Raw genomic sequence first — 19,636 nt, forward strand, 5'->3', positions numbered from 1 at the left:
ACACACACAGACACAGACACAGACACGAGCACACGCACACACACACACAGACACAGACACACAGACACAGACACGCGCACACGCACACACAGACACAGACACAGACACGCGCACACGCACACGCACACACAGACACGCGCACACGCACACGCACACACAGACACAGACACAGACACACAGACACAGACACGCGCACACACAGACACAGACACGCGCACGCGCACACGCACACGCACACACAGACACAGACAAACGCACACGCACACGCACACACAGACACAGACACACGCACACGCACACGCACACGCACACGCACACACAGACACAGACACACGCACACGCACACGCACACACAGACACAGACACAGACACACGCACACACAGACACGCGCACACGCACACGCACACACAGACACAGACACGCGCACACGCACACACAGACACAGGCACACGCACACGCACACGCACACGCACACGCACACGCACACGCACACGCACACACAGACACAGACACACAGACAGCAGAGGAAACCATGCAAGGCACCATCCTGCTCGTCAGCAGTGTCTTGCTCAAGGACACTTTGACACATGGGGGAGTTGGGGATCGAACCGGAAACCTTCCGATTCCCCCAAGCAGCCGCTCTGCCTCCTAAAGGGATCTAAAACCATAGACTGATGCTAAATGTGTTTAAAATATTTTGTTCCCCCCAGAAACAAAGATTTGAGTTAAAAATGTCTTTAACAATATATATATATAGAGAGAGAGAAAGATTTGCAACAAAAAAAAATCCTGATTTTTTTAAACTATCAGATCTACAAGCTCATAGATGTGAGCTTGTAGATCTGCTATATTTCTGAGAGTTGTTAAAATGATTGTGACCCTATATTAACACATTTTGCGGGGGACGATGCGACGCATTGTGAGCTTGTAGATCTGCCATTTTCAAAAGATTTCTATACATGTTATACATTTAAAAACTTGTGAAATGGGACATATTCTGCATAATGAGTACTTTCTACTTTTGGTACTTTGAGTACATTTTGATACCAATACTTTTGTACTTTTACCCATGTATATTTTGAAATCCAGACTTCTACTTACAGAGTAAGTAAATGTACATACAGAGTATTTCTACATTGCAGTATTGATACTTTTACTTAAGTAAAACATTTGAGTACTTTTTCCACCACTGCCAATGCCTCAGGCCATCAGTTAACCCTTCAAACGTCATGCTTCTGCCTCTACTCTGCCAGGAGAACACATGGTGACGTCCTGAACTCTCTCTCCACATAGTTTATTGTATAATATGCAGTCTAAGGGCGTAGTAGTGCAGTGGTTCTCAAACTCTTTCATGTCAAGGACCCCCAAATTGACACTTATTAGCCCGCAGACCCCCATTTGAATAGATAAGCCAAGGACCCCCATAAGAGAAGATTTTTTACGGCTCTCTAGCGGTGATTCTCAACCACTTTAATTTCAAGGACCCCCAGTTTGACATGCGTTAGAGGCTGTGGACCCTATTTAATGGCATCTCTATCTCTGGGACCCCAATTTATATTGTAAAATCAATGTTAATTTAACTCTGAGAGTGTACGGTTCCATTTGTACGCTTTCAGAGTTACAGACCCATAAGGGTCCATTTAGTTCCTATCCATCATTTAGCTGGGGACCCCCTGGAACTCCCTCAAGGACCCCTGGGGGTCCCCGGACCCCACTTTGAGAACCAATGGCGTAGCGTACCGAGGAAGCTGGAGGCCATCAGGGCCAACCACACACCCCCCCTCCCCCATTTACAATTTGTGTTTGTGCATGTAAATGTACAGTATATGCATTTCATTTGTGTCAGTAAAAACATCCAGTAACTTAATGGATTGATCCCTAACCCCATGCGTTCACAGATCAACACTAACGGCTTTGTGGGCGTGGCCGAGCCCACGCCGGAGGCGGAGTATCTGGGGAAGCTCCCGTCCAGCTTCAGGATGATCGCGGCTCTGCTGGGAGACCTGGACACCAGCGACGGCCGGGGGAGGGTCTACTACCGCCAGGACAGCAGCCCCCAGGTTCAACATGCTTTAGTCTTTATGCTTTAGTCTTTATGCTTTAGTCTTTATGCTTTAGTCTTTATGCTTTAGTCTTTCTGCTTTAGTCTTTCTGCTTTAGTCTTTATGCTTTAGTCTTTCTGCTTTAGTCTTTCTGCTTTAGTCTTTATGCTTTAGTCTTTATGCTTTAGTCTTTATGCTTTAGTCTTTATGCTTTAGTCTTTCTGCTTTAGTCTTTCTGCTTTAGTCTTTATGCTTCAGTCTTTATGCTTTAGTCTTTCTGCTTTAGTCTTTATGCTTCAGTCTTTATGCTTTAGTCTTTCTGCTTTAGTCTTTATGCTTTAGTCTTTATGCTTTAGTCTTTATGCTTTAGTCTTTATGCTTTAGTCTTTATGCTTTAGTCTTTATGCTTTAGTCTTTCTGCTTCAGTCTTTATGCTTTAGTCTTTATGCTTTAGTCTTTCTGCTTTAGTCTTTCTGCTTTAGTCTTTATGCTTTAGTCTTTATGCTTTAGTCTTTATGCTTTAGTCTTTATGCTTTAGTCTTTATGCTTTAGTCTTTCTGCTTCAGTCTTTCTGCTTTAGTCTTTATGCTTTAGTCTTTATGCTTTAGTCTTTATGCTTTAGTCTTTATGCTTTAGTCTTTCTGCTTCAGTCTTTATGCTTTAGTCTTTATGCTTTAGTCTTTCTGCTTCAGTCTTTATGCTTTAGTCTTTATGCTTTAGTCTTTATGCTTTAGTCTTTATGCTTTAGTCTTTATGCTTTAGTCTTTCTGCTTTAGTCTTTCTGCTTTAGTCTTTATGCTTTAGTCTTTATGCTTTAGTCTTTATGCTTTAGTCTTTATGCTTTAGTCTTTCTGCTTCAGTCTTTATGCTTTAGTCTTTATGCTTTAGTCTTTATGCTTTAGTCTTTATGCTTTAGTCTTTATGCTTTAGTCTTTATGCTTTAGTCTTTATGCTTTAGTCTTTCTGCTTCAGTCTTTATGCTTTAGTCTTTATGCTTTAGTCTTTATGCTTTAGTCTTTCTGCTTTAGTCTTTCTGCTTTAGTCTTTCTGCTTTAGTCTTTCTGCTTTAGTCTTTCTGCTTTAGTCTTTCTGCTTTAGTCTTTCTGCTTTAGTCTTTATGCTTTAGTCTTTATGCTTTAGTCTTTATGCTTTAGTCTTTATGCTTTAGTCTTTATGCTTTAGTCTTTCTGCTTTAGTCTTTATGCTTTAGTCTTTATGCTTTAGTCTTTCTGCTTTAGTCTTTATGCTTTAGTCTTTATGCTTTAGTCTTTATGCTTTAGTCTTTCTGCTTTAGTCTTTCTGCTTTAGTCTTTATGCTTCAGTCTTTATGCTTTAGTCTTTATGCTTTAGTCTTTATGCTTTAGTCTTTCTGCTTTAGTCTTTATGCTTTAGTCTTTCTGCTTTAGTCTTTCTGCTTTAGTCTTTCTGCTTTAGTCTTTATGCTTTAGTCTTTATGCTTTAGTCTTTATGCTTTAGTCTTTATGCTTTAGTCTTTATGCTTTAGTCTTTCTGCTTTAGTCTTTATGCTTTAGTCTTTATGCTTTAGTCTTTATGCTTTAGTCTTTCTGCTTCAGTCTTTATGCTTTAGTCTTTATGCTTCAGTCTTTATGCTTTAGTCTTTATGCTTTAGTCTTTATGCTTTAGTCTTTATGCTTTAGTCTTTCTGCTTTAGTCTTTCTGCTTCAGTCTTTATGCTTTAGTCTTTATGCTTTAGTCTTTATGCTTTAGTCTTTCTGCTTTAGTCTTTATGCTTTAGTCTTTCTGCTTTAGTCTTTATGCTTTAGTCTTTATGCTTTAGTCTTTATGCTTTAGTCTTTCTGCTTTAGTCTTTATGCTTTAGTCTTTATGCTTTAGTCTTTATGCTTTAGTCTTTATGCTTTAGTCTTTATGCTTTAGTCTTTATGCTTTAGTCTTTATTATGTATTATGTATTCTTTATTCTTTATTCCTTATTCTTTTTTTATTTTGAATTCTTTGTTCGTTATTTGGATTATCTGGGTCCACATAAAAACAACAATAAAACACCCAAAACAAAAAAAAGGCAAAAAATATTAATAATAATAATAATAATAATAATAATAAAGTAATTCATATTGTTATATACTGTATTTTCATTAACAAATCGGCAACAAATTGAGGCGAAAAAAGTCTTATGTCATTTTTTGAATGATCAACTAAAGTGATTAGTCTAATAAACCACTTTTTTTTCTTTTATACTTTGTCATACAACGGTGTCCCTCAAAAGCAGTGAAAATCGCGTTTGGAGCTTGCAGATCAGATGTTTTCAGATATATTCACTATATCACTGCCAAAGAATTGAAAGAAAAGAAGAAAAAAATATTAAATCGATTAAGTTTGAAATATTTTCCCCCCCAAAACCTTGACAGAATGTATGAAGTGTGATGACGTGTTGCACTGCTGTTCCCCCCAGGTCCTGCAGAGGGCAGCGCAGCACATCAGCCAGGCCTTCCCCAACGACGACGGCGTTGACCCCGTCCACGCCGTCATCGTCACCTGGGAGAACGTGGCGGCGGCGGGAGGCTCCAGCAGAGGAGACGGTCTGGACAGGAAGGTGAGGAAACCGCTGTGTCGTCGGCCATGTTGGCCACGTGGCTCTATCACCGAATCTTTCTGCATATAAGGCAATGAAACAGTGGGAGACGATTCATTGTTCTCCTGATGTTGTAAATGTGCTAAATCAATGTGTGCATGTGTTTCAGATCTAAATCAATGTGTGCGTGTGTTTCAGATCTAAATCAATGTGTGCATGTGTTTCAGATCTAAATCAATGTGTGCGTGTGTTTCAGATCTAAATCAATGTGTGCATGTGTTTCAGATCTAAATCAATGTGTGCATGTGTTTCAGATCTAAATCAATGTGTGCGTGTGTTTCAGATCTAAATCAATGTGTGCGTGTGTTTCAGATCTAAATCAATGTGTGCGTGTGTTTCAGATCTAAATCAATGTGTGCATGTGTTTCAGCACGTCTGTACTATAGGTTACGTATCTCGAGAACTGTCCAACCGAATTACTTCAAACTATGCATGCGCGTAGATTAGAGATGCGCGGATCGCGGTTTTAGCCGCGAGGTTGCCGCAGTTAACCGCGGTTTGGGTGGATTCGGGTCAATCAAATATAATTATTAATTAATATCGGATAAACCGCGGGTGAAATATTGCGGTAAATAAATTAATGACATCTAATATATCTATCCATAAAATAGCTAAATCTCTGCGTGCTTGTGTCTGTGTGAGTGTGTAGAGCAGCCTCTGTGCGATGCGATCACACAATGCATTGATTTAGCCTATGGAATGTCGGTGCGTCTTTTTTCTTTTTTTTTAAACTCTGCTGCGCTGTTCAGCGCAGCAGAGCAGTGCGCTCTGTATGTTGGATGCCGCATGTATGTTGGATGCCTGTATGTTGGATGCCGCACAGAGTCTGTATGTTCAGCGCAGCAGAGCAGTGCGCTCTGTATGTTGGATGCCGCATGTATGTTGGATGCCTGTATGTTGGATGCCGCACAGAGTCTGTATGTTCAGCGCAGCAGAGCACTGCGCTCTGTATGTTCAGCGCAGCACCGGTTTAAAAAAAAGAAAAGACGCACCGACATTCCATAGGCTAAATCAATGCATTTTGTGATCGCGTCGCACAAGCACAAATACTAAAACTAACGGGTAATACCAGAAAATTATAATATTTTGACATACGGGAAAAACGGTTGGTGCGGATATTTAAATTGGATAATATAATTATTGCGGTTGGATAACGGGCGGATAATTAATTTGTACATGCGGATTCGGATGACGTGAGAGGCCATCCACGCATCTCTAGCGTAGATATATATGACATCAAGGATCTCCATATATGGCATGGGCAACTGGCGGCCCGGGGCCCACATGTGGCCCCCACCTTCACTTAATGCGGCCCGCAGGTTAATATCGGATTACTGATATATTATTGATTTCAGCTGGGCCGCATTAAGTGAAGGTGGGGGCCACATGCGGCCCCCACCTTCACTTAATGCAGGTTAATATCAGAATAGTGATATATTATTGATTTCAGCTGTTATGATTCCAAACATGCAAACATGACCCGCTTTAATTACTTCAGTCTTTGTTAGTAGCTTAATGACTAGTATAACATTTCTATTGTCTTTTTTATGTCCAATGCATGTGTATGTAAGTTCATAAAGTTAGCATAAGTAACTAAATGCATTTGAAATTAAATACAAATTTTACTTTTCAGGATTCCAATTCAAAAGTAGCAAAAATAGCAGATCTACAAGCTCAAAACGCGTCGCACTGCGACGCATTTTGAGCTTGTAGATCTGCTATCTTTGCTACTTTTGTGTGACATAGAACGGCCCGACAGTATATGCAATGTGTCCCTCTGGAGTGAGTGTGGAAATATAGTGGCCCTCTCCATCATCGAAGATGCATCACCCTGATGTATGGGCATAAGGACAGACAGATACAGGGATCTCCATATATGGGCATAAGGACAGACAGATACAGGGATATCTATAAACAGTATGGGCAAAAAAGCGACACATACAGACAGGGGTACAACGGGTGCATCTGACAATGAACAGCGCCAAGTCGGTCCGTTAGGCTGGTTGGTTGTGCAGAACCACCGATCCAACCAATATGCCCATATATTCACCTGTTTCTTGGCTGTGTGTTTTCCACTTCCTGTCGGATTTCATTGGATATCATTAGTCATCTGACCGGTTTCATTGGATTTCATTGGATCAAAAGACAGGAAGTGGAACACAGTGAAAAGCCTAGGAAACAGGTGGATAGGCAAATATGGAGATCCAATTATCCGGAACCGCCCAGCCGACCGATAAGCCATTTGGGCGTGCCGATATCTCGAGAACCACCCGATCGAGATCGGCTTCAAACAGCTTTTTTTTTTTAAACATTTAATATCATATTGTTTATGTCCCTCAAACCTTTTTCAAAAGGTTTGAGCCTAAATCAAGCCTCAGATATACTCATTCCAACTAACTTCTCTCTGGCTTATAAAGCACTTTCACCTGCAATACCACATTGTCCTGATTTGGCACGTGGCGCTATTGAGCCAGTGTGTATGCGTGTTATCTCCTGGTTCTGTGTGGAAAAAGTTTTTTAAAAAACGAGAAAAACCTATTTATTTTTATTTTTTATTTTTAATGTTTGAACTGAAAAACGGGAGGGATTGTACCGCTGGTGACGTCACTTTCGGGGGCAAATCACTTTGGCCTGTTTTGACCCCAATTTACATAAAACCCCAGTTATGCTGTGAAAGCCTGAGTGTTCAAACTGGGGTATTTTTTGGGATAGAAGAGAGGTAGGGGAGACCAAAAACATACAAAAAAGAAGAAGTTAAAATTCATGGTGTAGTCCCTTTAATAACAATTTCAGTCACCCACTATGACTTTAAAGGTATCATGACATTCATTTTCACTTTTTTTATTTTCAATGTTTTATTTGGGGTTTTATGACCTCAATTACACCCAAAAAACCTGAACTTAAAACATTCAGTGGATTTTCTGTGGTCTGGGGTTTTCTGAATAATTAGGCTGAAAAGTAATCTGAGCTTGGCCCTTCGACAGTGAGGTCACAGTCGATTAATCCCGCCCACTCTCCTCCTCGCCCCTCCCCTCCCCTATCCTTTCCTTTGGGGGGGGCGGAGCAGAGGCGATGATTGACAGGCAAAATCCCTCACCAGCGACACCCGCAGGCAAAGATTTCTTTTTTCATTGCAGTTGAAAAGGCTTTAGAAATGTGAGAGAAAAACACCTGCCATGGAGCACTGGAATGGAATTTTCACTTAAAACTTTTTGTACACTTTTGAAGGACCAGGACAAAGACTTTGAATGTGGTGTAAAAGTGAATGTCATTAAACCTTTAACACAATATAACTGGTACGTGTGCAGTGGCTGGAGGTGGTCTTCTTACATCTAGACCCCATGGTTCCTTGTGTTGTCAGAGAAACACCTTCCAGCTGGTGATCGCCTCCATGGAGTCCGCCTCCTACGCCATCATGCTGTACCCCGCCGACGGCCTGCAGTACCTCTCCACTACAGTGGGGGGCGACGCCAAGCCCCTGCAGGCCGGCTTCATCCAAGGCCTGGTGAAGGGCTGGTTCGGCTGGAACAACCCCGGGGAATACTACCGCACCACCGAAGAAGAGGAAGACTCCATCCGCCAACTCACGGAGTACGTCAAAACGAGCTTTGAGAAACCTTAGTATTGTTCTTATAGGGCCCACTGGACCACTTTAAGGGGTCAGATGGGTGGGCCACGTGCGTTTTTCAAGAGCATGTTTATTTCAATGATCAATACATTGATTGTGTTCCGGTTTGAATGAATGGAATTAAACTAGTGTCATTTAAGTTCTTATTTAATGGAAAAAACGCGACATCTTTTTTAAAATAATGTTATTTTATCATTAAAACAATATTTTTGGCACACATTTAACACATTCCATGCCAGACGTTAATCTCATAATGTACTCACCAGTGCCAACCTGTTATTGTTGTTTTTTTTGTTTTTTTCACATCGCCATAGATCTTGTTAAAATCCTTAAGATTGAGCCGTGCACTGTCTGTTTACATCCGCGAGATCTCACTGAGTCTACCAGTGAAAACCACATGTCAAACGGACCTCCATGGTTGTAGTTATAGCGGATTACGTTAAACAGTGATATGCGAGGAGAAAAAACTACAGGAAGAGAATTGAGTTTCAGTTTCGTCTGTAGAACGAGGGCCGACGTGATCGGCAAAACCGGATCCCAAATAATTCTGTTTCCGGTCTTCAAACCGGAACCAGAAATGGATCAGAATATAGAGATATTTAACACTTATTTTAACCAAAGAAAATCACCTACCCTCCTTTAAGTATAAATCAGGCCTTATAATGCCAAAAAAAACGCAGTTTGTGAGAAGAAATCAAAGACAGCATATGAGTGGACGGGGTTATTTTTTGGGGGATGACGTCATTTCTGGATCTATCGTTCTCTGGCAGTCAAGGCATCATTCATAGGTTGGCGAAGAGCGCCCTCTAGCGTAATCACTAAAAACATGTTTTTCTTTCATTGTGACGTCATTTCCTCTGTCCGTACAGGAACACCAACTCGGGCCGTCGTGGCGTTTGGGTTTACGAGATCGGCACCTCGCCCATCTTTATCGAAATCACGCCCGGCAAGGTGGAAGACCCCCAGGACGAGGGGGCGGGGCCTCGGGTGACTCAGCGACCGAGACAAACCGGCGGCCAACAGGTAGGCTGGTAACCACGGCAACCACCGTCACATCGTAGTTGACGACTCGATGTCGTATATATATATACAAACAAGACCAGGAGACCTGGTTCTGCCAGACCCAGAATAAATTCCTTTTCCTTTTATGCCCATGTATGGACGAAAGGGGGACGAAATTGGCTGACTCTATTCAGCACTGTGATTGGCTAGCGAGACACATGATGACATTAATAACCTATAAATAGGATTATGCACTTCAAAAAATATTTTTTTTAAAGTGAGCTCCATCCACTATGGGGGACGAAACTTGAACCCTCTTTTATGCCCATGTATGGACGAAATAGGGACAAAGCCTCATGTAGGCCGACCCCTTGGGTCTGGCAATAATTGTGATTAATGATTTAATGATGTTTTTGGCATTGAACATACAGGTATGACTTTTCTGTTTGGCCTTTAGGTTTGCAAAGGGCAGATATGACAAATAACTTAGATATAGTAGCGAAAATAGCCAACTGACAAGCTTATACAGATGAATGGAAACACTTCTGACGATTATTCAAAGTAGAGCTGCCATAGCTGAATGGTTAGAGAGTCATAGCTGAATGGTTAGAGAGTCGTAGCTGAATGGTTAGAGAGTCATAGCTGAATGGTTAGAGAGTCATAGCTGAATGGTTAGAGAGTCGTAGCTGAATGGTTAGAGAGTCATAGCTGAATGGTTAGAGAGTCACAGCTGAATGGTTAGAGAGTCATAGCTGAATGGTTAGAGAGTCACAGCTGAATGGTTAGAGAATCATAGCTGAATGGTTAGAGAGTCACAGCTGAATGGTTAGAGAGTCATAGCTGAATGGTTAGAGAGTCGTAGCTGAATGGTTAGAGAGTCATAGCTGAATGGTTAGAGAGTCGCAGCTGAATGGTTAGAGAGTCGTAGCTGAATGGTTAGAGAGTCATAGCTGAATGGTTAGAGAGTCATAGCTGAATGGTTAGAGAGTCGTAGCTGAATGGTTAGAGAGTCATAGCTGAATGGTTAGAGAGTCGTAGCTGAATGGTTAGAGAGTCATAGCTGAATGGTTAGAGAGTCATAGCTGAATGGTTAGAGAGTCATAGCTGAATGGTTAGAGAGTCATAGCTGAATGGTTAGAGTAAAGTAGAGTCACTCACCCTACTTTTAAGTAATTGTGATTATGTAAAATAATTGCGATCAACAGGAGGGTGCGTTTCCCCCCTACGACGCTGAGACCACCACGGTGGAATACGAACAGGAAGTGGACTTTACGACAGAGGAACCGGAATACACCGACATCGAGACCTCCCCACCAAGACGCTACCCCCCCGACACCCAACCACGGTCAGTGACAGTAGAGTTCTCCGTTGTTCACTCTAGTTCTTTTGTTTCCTTGACTGTATAGTTTAACTTTTAGGACACCTGAGGACATTTTAAAAGGATCCCTGGCTAATAAGCCTTAAATGCCTTAATGCATTATAATTTCCTTCTATAACTAAACATTTTCATAAAAAAAAAAAAAAAAAAAAACATTTTCTTTATTTTAGAAATAGTTCACCTTTTACTCAAGTGGAACAACACCCGTCGCAAGTTGATGATGTCATTTGTCCATGTGCGGTCCTACAATAAACATAACTAAAAACCAATTGTTAATACTTACTAAGGTTAATGAGCATCAAAACAATATTTAAGTTTTTATTAGCACATGCATTCAATATATTCCATAGGGCTGGACCACACATTGACAAATTATGTTCTCACTTACTTATCCCTCACTCACCTTTCACTGAACCAAGGTACCCTGACCGGCCAAGGTACCCCGAACCAGAGCGACCCAGATACCCCGAACCAGAGCGACCCAGGTACAGCGTTCCAGAGCCCGTGCGGCCGGTACCTCCACATTCGCGTCCCCAGAACCCTCAGATCGTGGTGGTGGATGAAGACTTGGATGTAGACGGTAAAGAACCCCAACCCTTAAAGAAAATGCTATGTTTACCACTTAACCACTTAATAACACATTATTCAATGATTCGTGAAGGTAGAAGTGCTTCTATTTCTGATAAAGCAGGCCTTTTTCCACGGCAGCCATTGACATAAATAATTGTGTAATGTTACGTCCTTCACATGTGTTACCAATGATGCTAATTAAAGCCCTCCTTACATGCTTCAAAACAATCCACCCGACTTAAAAGCTTCATGACATTCAGTTTTACAACACATTAAAAGTAATTATCATGGTCCTTCAAACGTGTAATAAAAGTTTTAACTGAAAAATCCACTCCAGTGATCCATGGCAAGATTTTTTCTCTCTGATTTCTAAAGCCTTTTCATCTGCAATGAAAAAAATAAATATTTGCCTGTGGGTGTCGCTGTTGAGGGATTTTGACTGTCAATCATCGCCTCATTTTTTACAGTGTTTGCGTACAACTTTGACATGTCTTGTGTGTTATTTTTTACAGTGTTTGCGTACAACTTTGACATGCCTTGTGTGTTGTTTTTTACAGTGTTTGCGTACAACTTTGAGACCTGTGCTAAAAACAGACACCGCTGTTCGCCCTTCGCCGACTGCAGAGACTACAGCACCGGATACTGCTGCCACTGTCGGCCCGGTTTCTACGGCAACGGGAAGGACTGCGTCGCAGACGGTAAGTTGGTTTAATAATAATAATAATAAACTTTATTTGTATAGCACCTTTAATGACATGAAATGCAGCTCAAAGTGCTTTACAGAGCAAGAATACAATCACAGAAAAAGTACAACTAATTTAACAATAAAGCAAAAAAATAAAAGCAAAAGCATAAAACAACATTAAAATAATAGCCAAACAAGGGGGCACGGTGGCGCAGTCGGTAGCGCTGTCGCCTCACAGCTAGAAGGTCCTGGGTTCGATTCCCGCCGGGGACGCTGTGGGCACTGGGGGCGTGTCTTCTCCTCCGCGTCATCAGCGCCCATACCCTAGGTGGGGTTGGCGAAAGGGCCTACTCTGTGTGGAGTTTGCATGTTCTCCCCGTGTCTCCTAGGGTAGTTAATACCCTCACAAAAACATGTAGTAATCCTGGTCACTATACCGCCTCCCCCATGACAGCCGGGGTGCCTGATGGAGGGGAAGGGAACTGGTTGGAATAACGTGTTCCTTCCACGCGCTACGTCCAACCAGGGAAACTCCCCCCTGTCGGGTGACAAGAAGATCAGTTGGCTCTCATGCCTGAAGGAAGCATGAGCTCGGCCCTGGCCTCCCTACTGTGGGGTGACAGGTGTAATACTGGTGTAGGGCTGGTGTAGTGCCCAGGATCACTTAGGAAATTGGCACCGGGTGAAAAAAATGGGTTACAAAAATCGCGGGATAAAAATTTAAGAGTAAAAAAAAAAAAATAGCCAAACAGTGAGGACATGAATAACAACACAGAGATTTAAAAATCAACCAAAAGCAAGAGTGAAGAAATAAAGCTGTGCTTTAAAGCTATCCACAGAGGCTGCCTGTCTTAGGTGTAATGGGAGTTTATTCCACGCTGTCGGCCAGTAGAAGCAGAATGCTGCTTCACGTGTTTTTATATGTCAAATAGGCTCCCCCTTCGTTCCTGACCGCATCACTGTTGTGATAATAATCACGGTAAAGCACACCCTCTCACCCTATTCGTACGAGCTCTTGTTTTATTGGATCTTGTTTATTCGATACACTTATTTGTTTTAGCTCTTGCTCATTTGATTTTCCTATTTGTCTCATCTGTTTAAGAAAGTAGGAAGCTGATATATTGCACTTTTACCTTAGCGCTAGGTTTACTCATAGTTGCTTGTTTTAGAAGAGAATGGACTTAAAACTTCTGGTGATTAGTAGTTCTCTTGCCGACCTATGTTGAATGCACTTATTGTAAGTCACTTTGGATAAAAGCATCTGCAGCTAAATGACTGTAATGTAATGTAATGTAATGTAATGTAATGTAATGTAATGTAATGTAATATACAGTATGCAGTAACGTAACTTTGCCCAACTCCGTGTTTTTTTAACAGGCATTCCCCAGAGGATGAACGGGAAGGTGAACGGACGCTTGTTCGTGGGCAGCTCTCCGTCCGCGGTGGAGCTCAGCAACAACGACCTGCACTCGTACGCCGTGCCCAACGACGGCCGCGCCTACGTGGCCATCAGCAGCATCCCGGACCCCCTGGGACCCTCGCTGCTGCCCCTCTTCTCTGTGGGCGGGGTCATAGGCTGGGCCTTCGCTCTGGAGCAGCCCGGAGCCCAGAACGGGTTCAGTCTCATTGGTGAGTTATTATATATATATATGCCGGTGTTGGGAAGTACGAAGACGCCGCAGTGGTGGAAAAAGTACTCAATTTTTTTACTTAAGTAAAAGTATCAATACTGTAATGTAGAAATACATGCGAAGCATTGTGAGCTTGTAGATCGGCTATTTTCACATGGCCTAAATGTATATACTGTAGGGCAGAAGTGGTTAAACCATTGAGACATGGAACGCATCTGTGTCATTTCTTGATTTTGAGCTAAAAAGCATTATTTTGCACTTTGGCTATTCAAAAATAGCAGATCTACAAGCTCATAGCGCGGCACCGAGTGCCGCGCTATGAGCTTGTAGATCTGCTATTTTTTTTTTATCATGAAAATGTGCACAAATCTTTGAATATATATATATTTTTAAAGCGAACATTTTTAACTCAAATCTTTGCTTCTGGGGGGTCCCTGGAACAAAATATTTTGAGATGGGGGTCCGTGGCCAAATACATATAATTTTGGGGGTCCTTGACATGAAAAAGTTTGAGAACCACTGATATAGAAACATACGTTTTATTTTCAGAATACTGTTGGGATTTAGAAGACATTTGTAGAATCGGCTTCAGGTCTTAAACTTTTCATATAATTGTAGACGAGTAAAAGTACAATATTGTACTTTTACTCCACTACTTTACTCCACTACAATTGTTTGAAAAAAATGTAGTTACTAGTTACTTTCTACATTTTGATTATTATTACAAAACGTACATTAACCACTTCAGCCCTTTATACAATTTCAGCCATTTAAAAAATAGCTGATGTACAAATAGCCGATCTACAAGCAATGCGACGCATTGTGAGCTTGTAGATCTGCTATTTTCAAAAGATGTGTATACTTGTGAAATGGGACTTTCTGCATAATGAGTACTTTCTAGTTTTGGTACTTTAAGTACATTTTGATACCAATACTTTTGTACTTTTACTCAAGTAAATTTTGAATTCCGGACTTTTACTTACAGAGGATTTGTACATTGCAGTATTGATACTTGTACTTAAGTAAAACATTTGAGTACTTTCCCCCCCACTGGGTACCCTTGCTGTCTCACTCCATCCTGGAACTACCACCGAAGGATCTATTGCTTCAGATTGACCCAAGACGTTGTTTGAACAGCTGTTTGAGAGTGTGTCTGAATGTGTTTTTAATGAGTGTCTATGTGAGAGACTACATTCCTATACTACACACCGTGTGCACTTACATGATGTGTGTGTTTTTTTAAATGATTGTCTTTGTAAGGAGCATTCCTGTGCATTCCTACAGTGTGTACTTACATTGTGTAACAACACACTGCTCTGTTGTGTTGTGTAAGTACAGAGCAGCAGAGTGCTGTTAGTACATTATGTTAGAATGCACTTAATGATAGAGTCACGGTTCTTAAGGTCCCTTTGTTACGTCTTGTGTGACAGACTGGACCATAAGAGGACAATTATTTTGTTGTGTTTCCTCCAGACGTCGTAGTAAAGGATCTTACACACTGGGCTGTAATTTCTAGCCTGAAATTTGTCGCACGTAAAAAAAAAAGAAGAAATTCGACCTCACGTTGTGTCAATCATACCCACTGCCTCTGAACTGTTCCTCTGACGCACGCACGCACGCACGCACGCACGCCACGCACGCACGCACGCACGCACGCACGCACGCACGCACGCACGCACGCACGCACGCCACGCACGCACGCACGCACGCACGCACGCACGCACGCACGCCACGCACGCACGCACGCACGCACGCACGCACGCACGCACGCACGCACGCACGCACGCACGCACGCCACGCACGCACGCACGCACGCACGCACGCACGCACGCACGCACGCACGCACGCACGCACGCACGCACGCACGCACTAACGCACTAACGCACGCAAGCACGCACTAACGCACGCACGCACGCACGCACGCACGCACGCACGCACGCACTCACGCACGCCACGCCACGCACGCACGCACGCCACGCACGCACGCACAAACTTTAGTTAGTAGTTACTGTGCACACAGGCTATTTGAAAATAGCAGATCTACAAGCTCACGCGACGTGTTGTGAGCTTGTAGATCTGCTATTAAAAAAAAAAGAAAACTTTTACTTCTGGTGCTTTAAGTACATTTTGATGCCAATACTTTTGTACTTTTACTCAAGTAACATTTTGTCACCTTGCTAAACTAATGGCCTATGTCATTTTTTAGGAAATTCTTTTTTGATCCAAAACAAAACTATATATTTCCAGTGCCACGCCCCGACATATCCCGAGTTTTTCCCGAGTACCCTCAGTGCCAGCACGAGAAATCCCGAGTTTTTACTTTTGACTGTGGTCGCGTTATTCTGTTTATTTTTCATGATCACTTTCGCTTCCTGACTCCTTCAGACTCACCCGGAACTGGATGTAAAAAAAAAAGAATCATTTCCGGGTCACGTTGTTTTTCTCCGGTGATTTTCGGCCAGAATAGGGAAAGTCACGGTTTTTCACACGGTATAAAAAACAAACGGAGAGGTCCACGTCTACTCTCTTTGGTCTGGGTGACGATCAGTCATCGTAGTCGTGTATCGCATCGTAATTTAGCGCGATCAACGATTGTCGAAAATGTCAACATCCGGTTCTGACCGGATATGACGTGAGCCTGTTTGGGAGGGGGCGAGTGAGCCAGCGAGATCATCAATGTGTCGATTTGTTGCTCTCTACTGGTAGAACTGTATTATGGGTTTAAAACCCCAATCAGATCATTTATTTGAATGAAAAATTACAAAATGACAAAATAAAAAAAACGCAAATTCCTGGCAGTTTGGGAGTACTTTATGAAAATACTCTTGGCACTGAAAGAGTTAATAATTTCACCCAAAATGTTTGTAACACATTATGACTAATTAAATAGAAATAACACCGTCTGTCAGTTATGTAACATAAGATATTTAAATGGGTTTAAATAGGATTAAATCTGACTTAGGCCAACAAAAAAATTGCCTAAATAATTGCCTAAATCAGTAAATAATTTGGCCTAAGTCACAAAACCATGTGACTTAGGCCAAAAAAAAGGCCTATTTTGTCCTAAGTCACACTATAGGGAGTTAGGCCATTATACTAAAAGGAGAGTGAACAGCATGATCCTTTTCTATTAGGAGATGATGAGGCCATTTTACCAGAGGTGGTCAGTGTCATGAGGAGCTGACTTAGGCAAAAATATCTTATCTTATATTTTCCTCAAAAAATTACTTAGGCCGTTAGTTTAGCAAGGTGACGATTTTGAACACAGGCCTTTTACTTGTAAACAGAGTATTTTTATATTGTGGTATTGCTACTTTTACTTAAGTAAAAAATATCTGAGTACTTTTCTCCACCCCTGCCTCCCCTCAGGTGGAGAGTTCTCCAGGCAGGCGGAGGTGGTGTTCCAGCCGGGCGGGGAGCGGGTGAGCATCAGGCAGGAGTTCCAGGGCATCGATGAACACGGACACCTGGTGGTGAGCACCCATCTGGAGGGCCGTCTCCCTGAGGTGCCCCAGGGTGCCACGGTGCAGATAGAACCCTACAAGGAGATCTACCAGTATGGAACCAACCGTACGTACACAGTATATTACATCATTATCATGTTATCATGTATTTATAATGTCTGCACGCTAGCCATTCACTTCTTATCCAGCATTCTATTGATTCCTTTTTTAATTAATCAAATAATCAAAAAAGTGTGTTTAACAAGGTATCTAAAAAGCACAAAGTACGTTTATGAACGTGCCAAAGTATCGCGAAATACTATATCGCTTTATCGTCTGACAACCAAATCTCGCGATACTACCGAGTAGGGATAGCCTGGCTACGGCCCCTGAAATCGCTAGCCTCGCAATCAGGGTCTGGTGACGCTGTAGACGGCCGGGCTTTCTCATTTGCAAATCTAAACGACCCAATCGAGTCCCACTTTGGCCACGCCCCCATCTCAGAAAGCGGCTGCACTGAGAGGGCTTTCAGACTGAATGATGGAGTGTTTAAGATGAGAGTTAAGATTGGCACCAGGCCCCCAGAGTTGCTGAGAAACATTGAAGCCGCCACCCCAGTGGCCAAAGCTGGAACTGCAGGCGGGGAGAAATACATGCACGACCAAAACATACTAAATATAAATATATATAATATACAAATATGTAAACATATTATACATAAATACATATGCATTTACATATAAATATGCATCTCGAGTGTATTTAATAAATATCTCACGTTCATGGCTCAACACACGGGCTGCCGTAGGACGCAAACAGGACACTAGAGCGCATGCTCATAACTCGGTTGCTCGATGGTATGGTTGCTCGAAACGTCTCAAAAACGTCTCAATAATTTTACTTATGGGCAGGCTTCCGGGTGCTTCAAAACGCCACTGAAAACTTTCATTGAAATGAATAGCTGGGGGCGGGTCAATCCGCCCTCTAGTTATATTTAAGCAATATTACATGAGAGGGTGTGCTTTACCATCATTATTGGCACGCCTGTGATGCGGTCAGGAACGAGGCGAAGCCGAGTTCCGCCTCCGCATCACAGAAGTGCCAATAATGTAAGGTAAAGCACACCCTTGAGTGTAATATTGCGATTATACAACAGTTACCAACAAAACACATCCAAATGTATTCATATTGTGGAGCAATTCATAATAAAAATGTTTCGCTATTATCCGTTTCCCTGTAAAGAGAAGAGTTTTTCACTGAGACATTAAATAGTCCCTGTAGCAGCGCTTTGAGTTTGAGGCACCGTCTCATCAACACAGCCGAGCTATCAAGTGCGCAGTGGAATGAATTCCAGTAGGCTATATGCTCCGTCGTACGACCGTGTCACGTGGCCAAAATAACTGATCTACAAGCTGGCAAAAATAGCCGATCTACAAGTTCACAACGCGTCGCCATCGCGACGCGTTGTGAACTTGTAGATCGGCTACTTTTGCCGTGCGATACCTTCGTACGATAAGTATAACATACACTGGACTGTTAACGAAATGGGAGTAATTTTACTTTAACACAGGAGGATATTTATAACCTTCTAACCATTGATCAACCGTAAGTCCACCAAATAAGTCAAAATTAACAACATAGTCCATTTTGCATAGCTGTTTGTTCTCCGGTGGCGGCGGTGGGTCAGGCTACTGTCTTTTTGTTTTCCTACCGTGGGACAGCGTGACTTCACAGCACAGCTGTGCCATATATGGTCTAATCAGGTGCGGACTGCAGTGCGGAGTGATTTATTAATGTGATTAGGCCCGTGCTATGATGCTGGTTTGAAGCACGGCTAGAAAGCTATTTCAGCCAATCAGATTGCTTGGTCGGAACTACCTGTTGTATAATATACCTCTATGATCGGCACGGGCAGCCTACAATTACATGACTGTACGTTACCACGTCAAAACGAATGGAAAGTTTTAATTATTCTGTCATCTTGACTCCTCCCCCTTCCGTCCAGTGATCACGTCGTCCTCCAGCCGTCAGTTCACCATCAGCCTATCGGACGGCAGCGTTCAGACCCGGAGCTACCAGTGGCGGCAGACCATCACGTACCGCGGCTGTTCCCACGACGACGGCGGCGGCGACGCCCGCCCGGCCCCGCCCGCCCAGCAGCTCAGCGTGGATCACATCTTCGTGTTCCACGACGTGGAGAACAGCCTGATCCGCTTCGCCACCAGCAACAAGATAGGATCCATTCACAGTGAGTCACATGACGTTAAGGTTCACTGGGGACCCCCTGAAACCCCTCCCACTGGTTGGGGGGAGGGTCCCCCGGACCCCCATTTTGAGAAGCACTGAATTAAACACAGTAATATGCAGTGGTGGAAAGTAACATTGAGTACATTTACTCAAGTACTGTACTTAAGTACAATTTTGAGATATATTTTACTTTACTGGAGTGTTTCCAATTTCCAATACTTTTACTTCTACTCCACTACATCTCAGAGGCAAATATTGTACTTTTCACTCCATTACAATTATTTGAAGACTTTAGTTACTAGTTACTTTGTAGATTTAGATAATTATTACAAAACATACAGTAACCACTTCAGCCCTATATACATTTCGGCCATTAGAAAATAGCAGATCTACAAGCTC

General features: G+C 42.5%; 1 protein-coding gene across 1 annotated transcript in view; it reads left to right on the top strand.

The window, feature by feature from the left end:
• The window catches only part of LOC308076107 (nidogen-1-like), a 69,895-nt gene that overhangs the window by 16,233 nt on the left and 34,026 nt on the right, over window positions 1–19,636 (top strand). The window contains 10 exon segments of the mRNA XM_080416221.1: window positions 1,900–2,061; window positions 4,474–4,614; window positions 8,015–8,244; window positions 9,151–9,304; window positions 10,489–10,628; window positions 11,081–11,241; window positions 11,789–11,929; window positions 13,294–13,545; window positions 16,917–17,117; window positions 18,996–19,238. Coding sequence (XP_080272347.1) covers window positions 1,900–2,061; window positions 4,474–4,614; window positions 8,015–8,244; window positions 9,151–9,304; window positions 10,489–10,628; window positions 11,081–11,241; window positions 11,789–11,929; window positions 13,294–13,545; window positions 16,917–17,117; window positions 18,996–19,238 — 1,825 coding nt within the window.

This window comes from Gymnoscopelus braueri, assembly GCF_963280865.1.
Source record: "Gymnoscopelus braueri genome assembly, chromosome: 2".
In the NCBI taxonomy this organism is placed as follows: Eukaryota; Metazoa; Chordata; class Actinopteri; order Myctophiformes; family Myctophidae; genus Gymnoscopelus; species Gymnoscopelus braueri.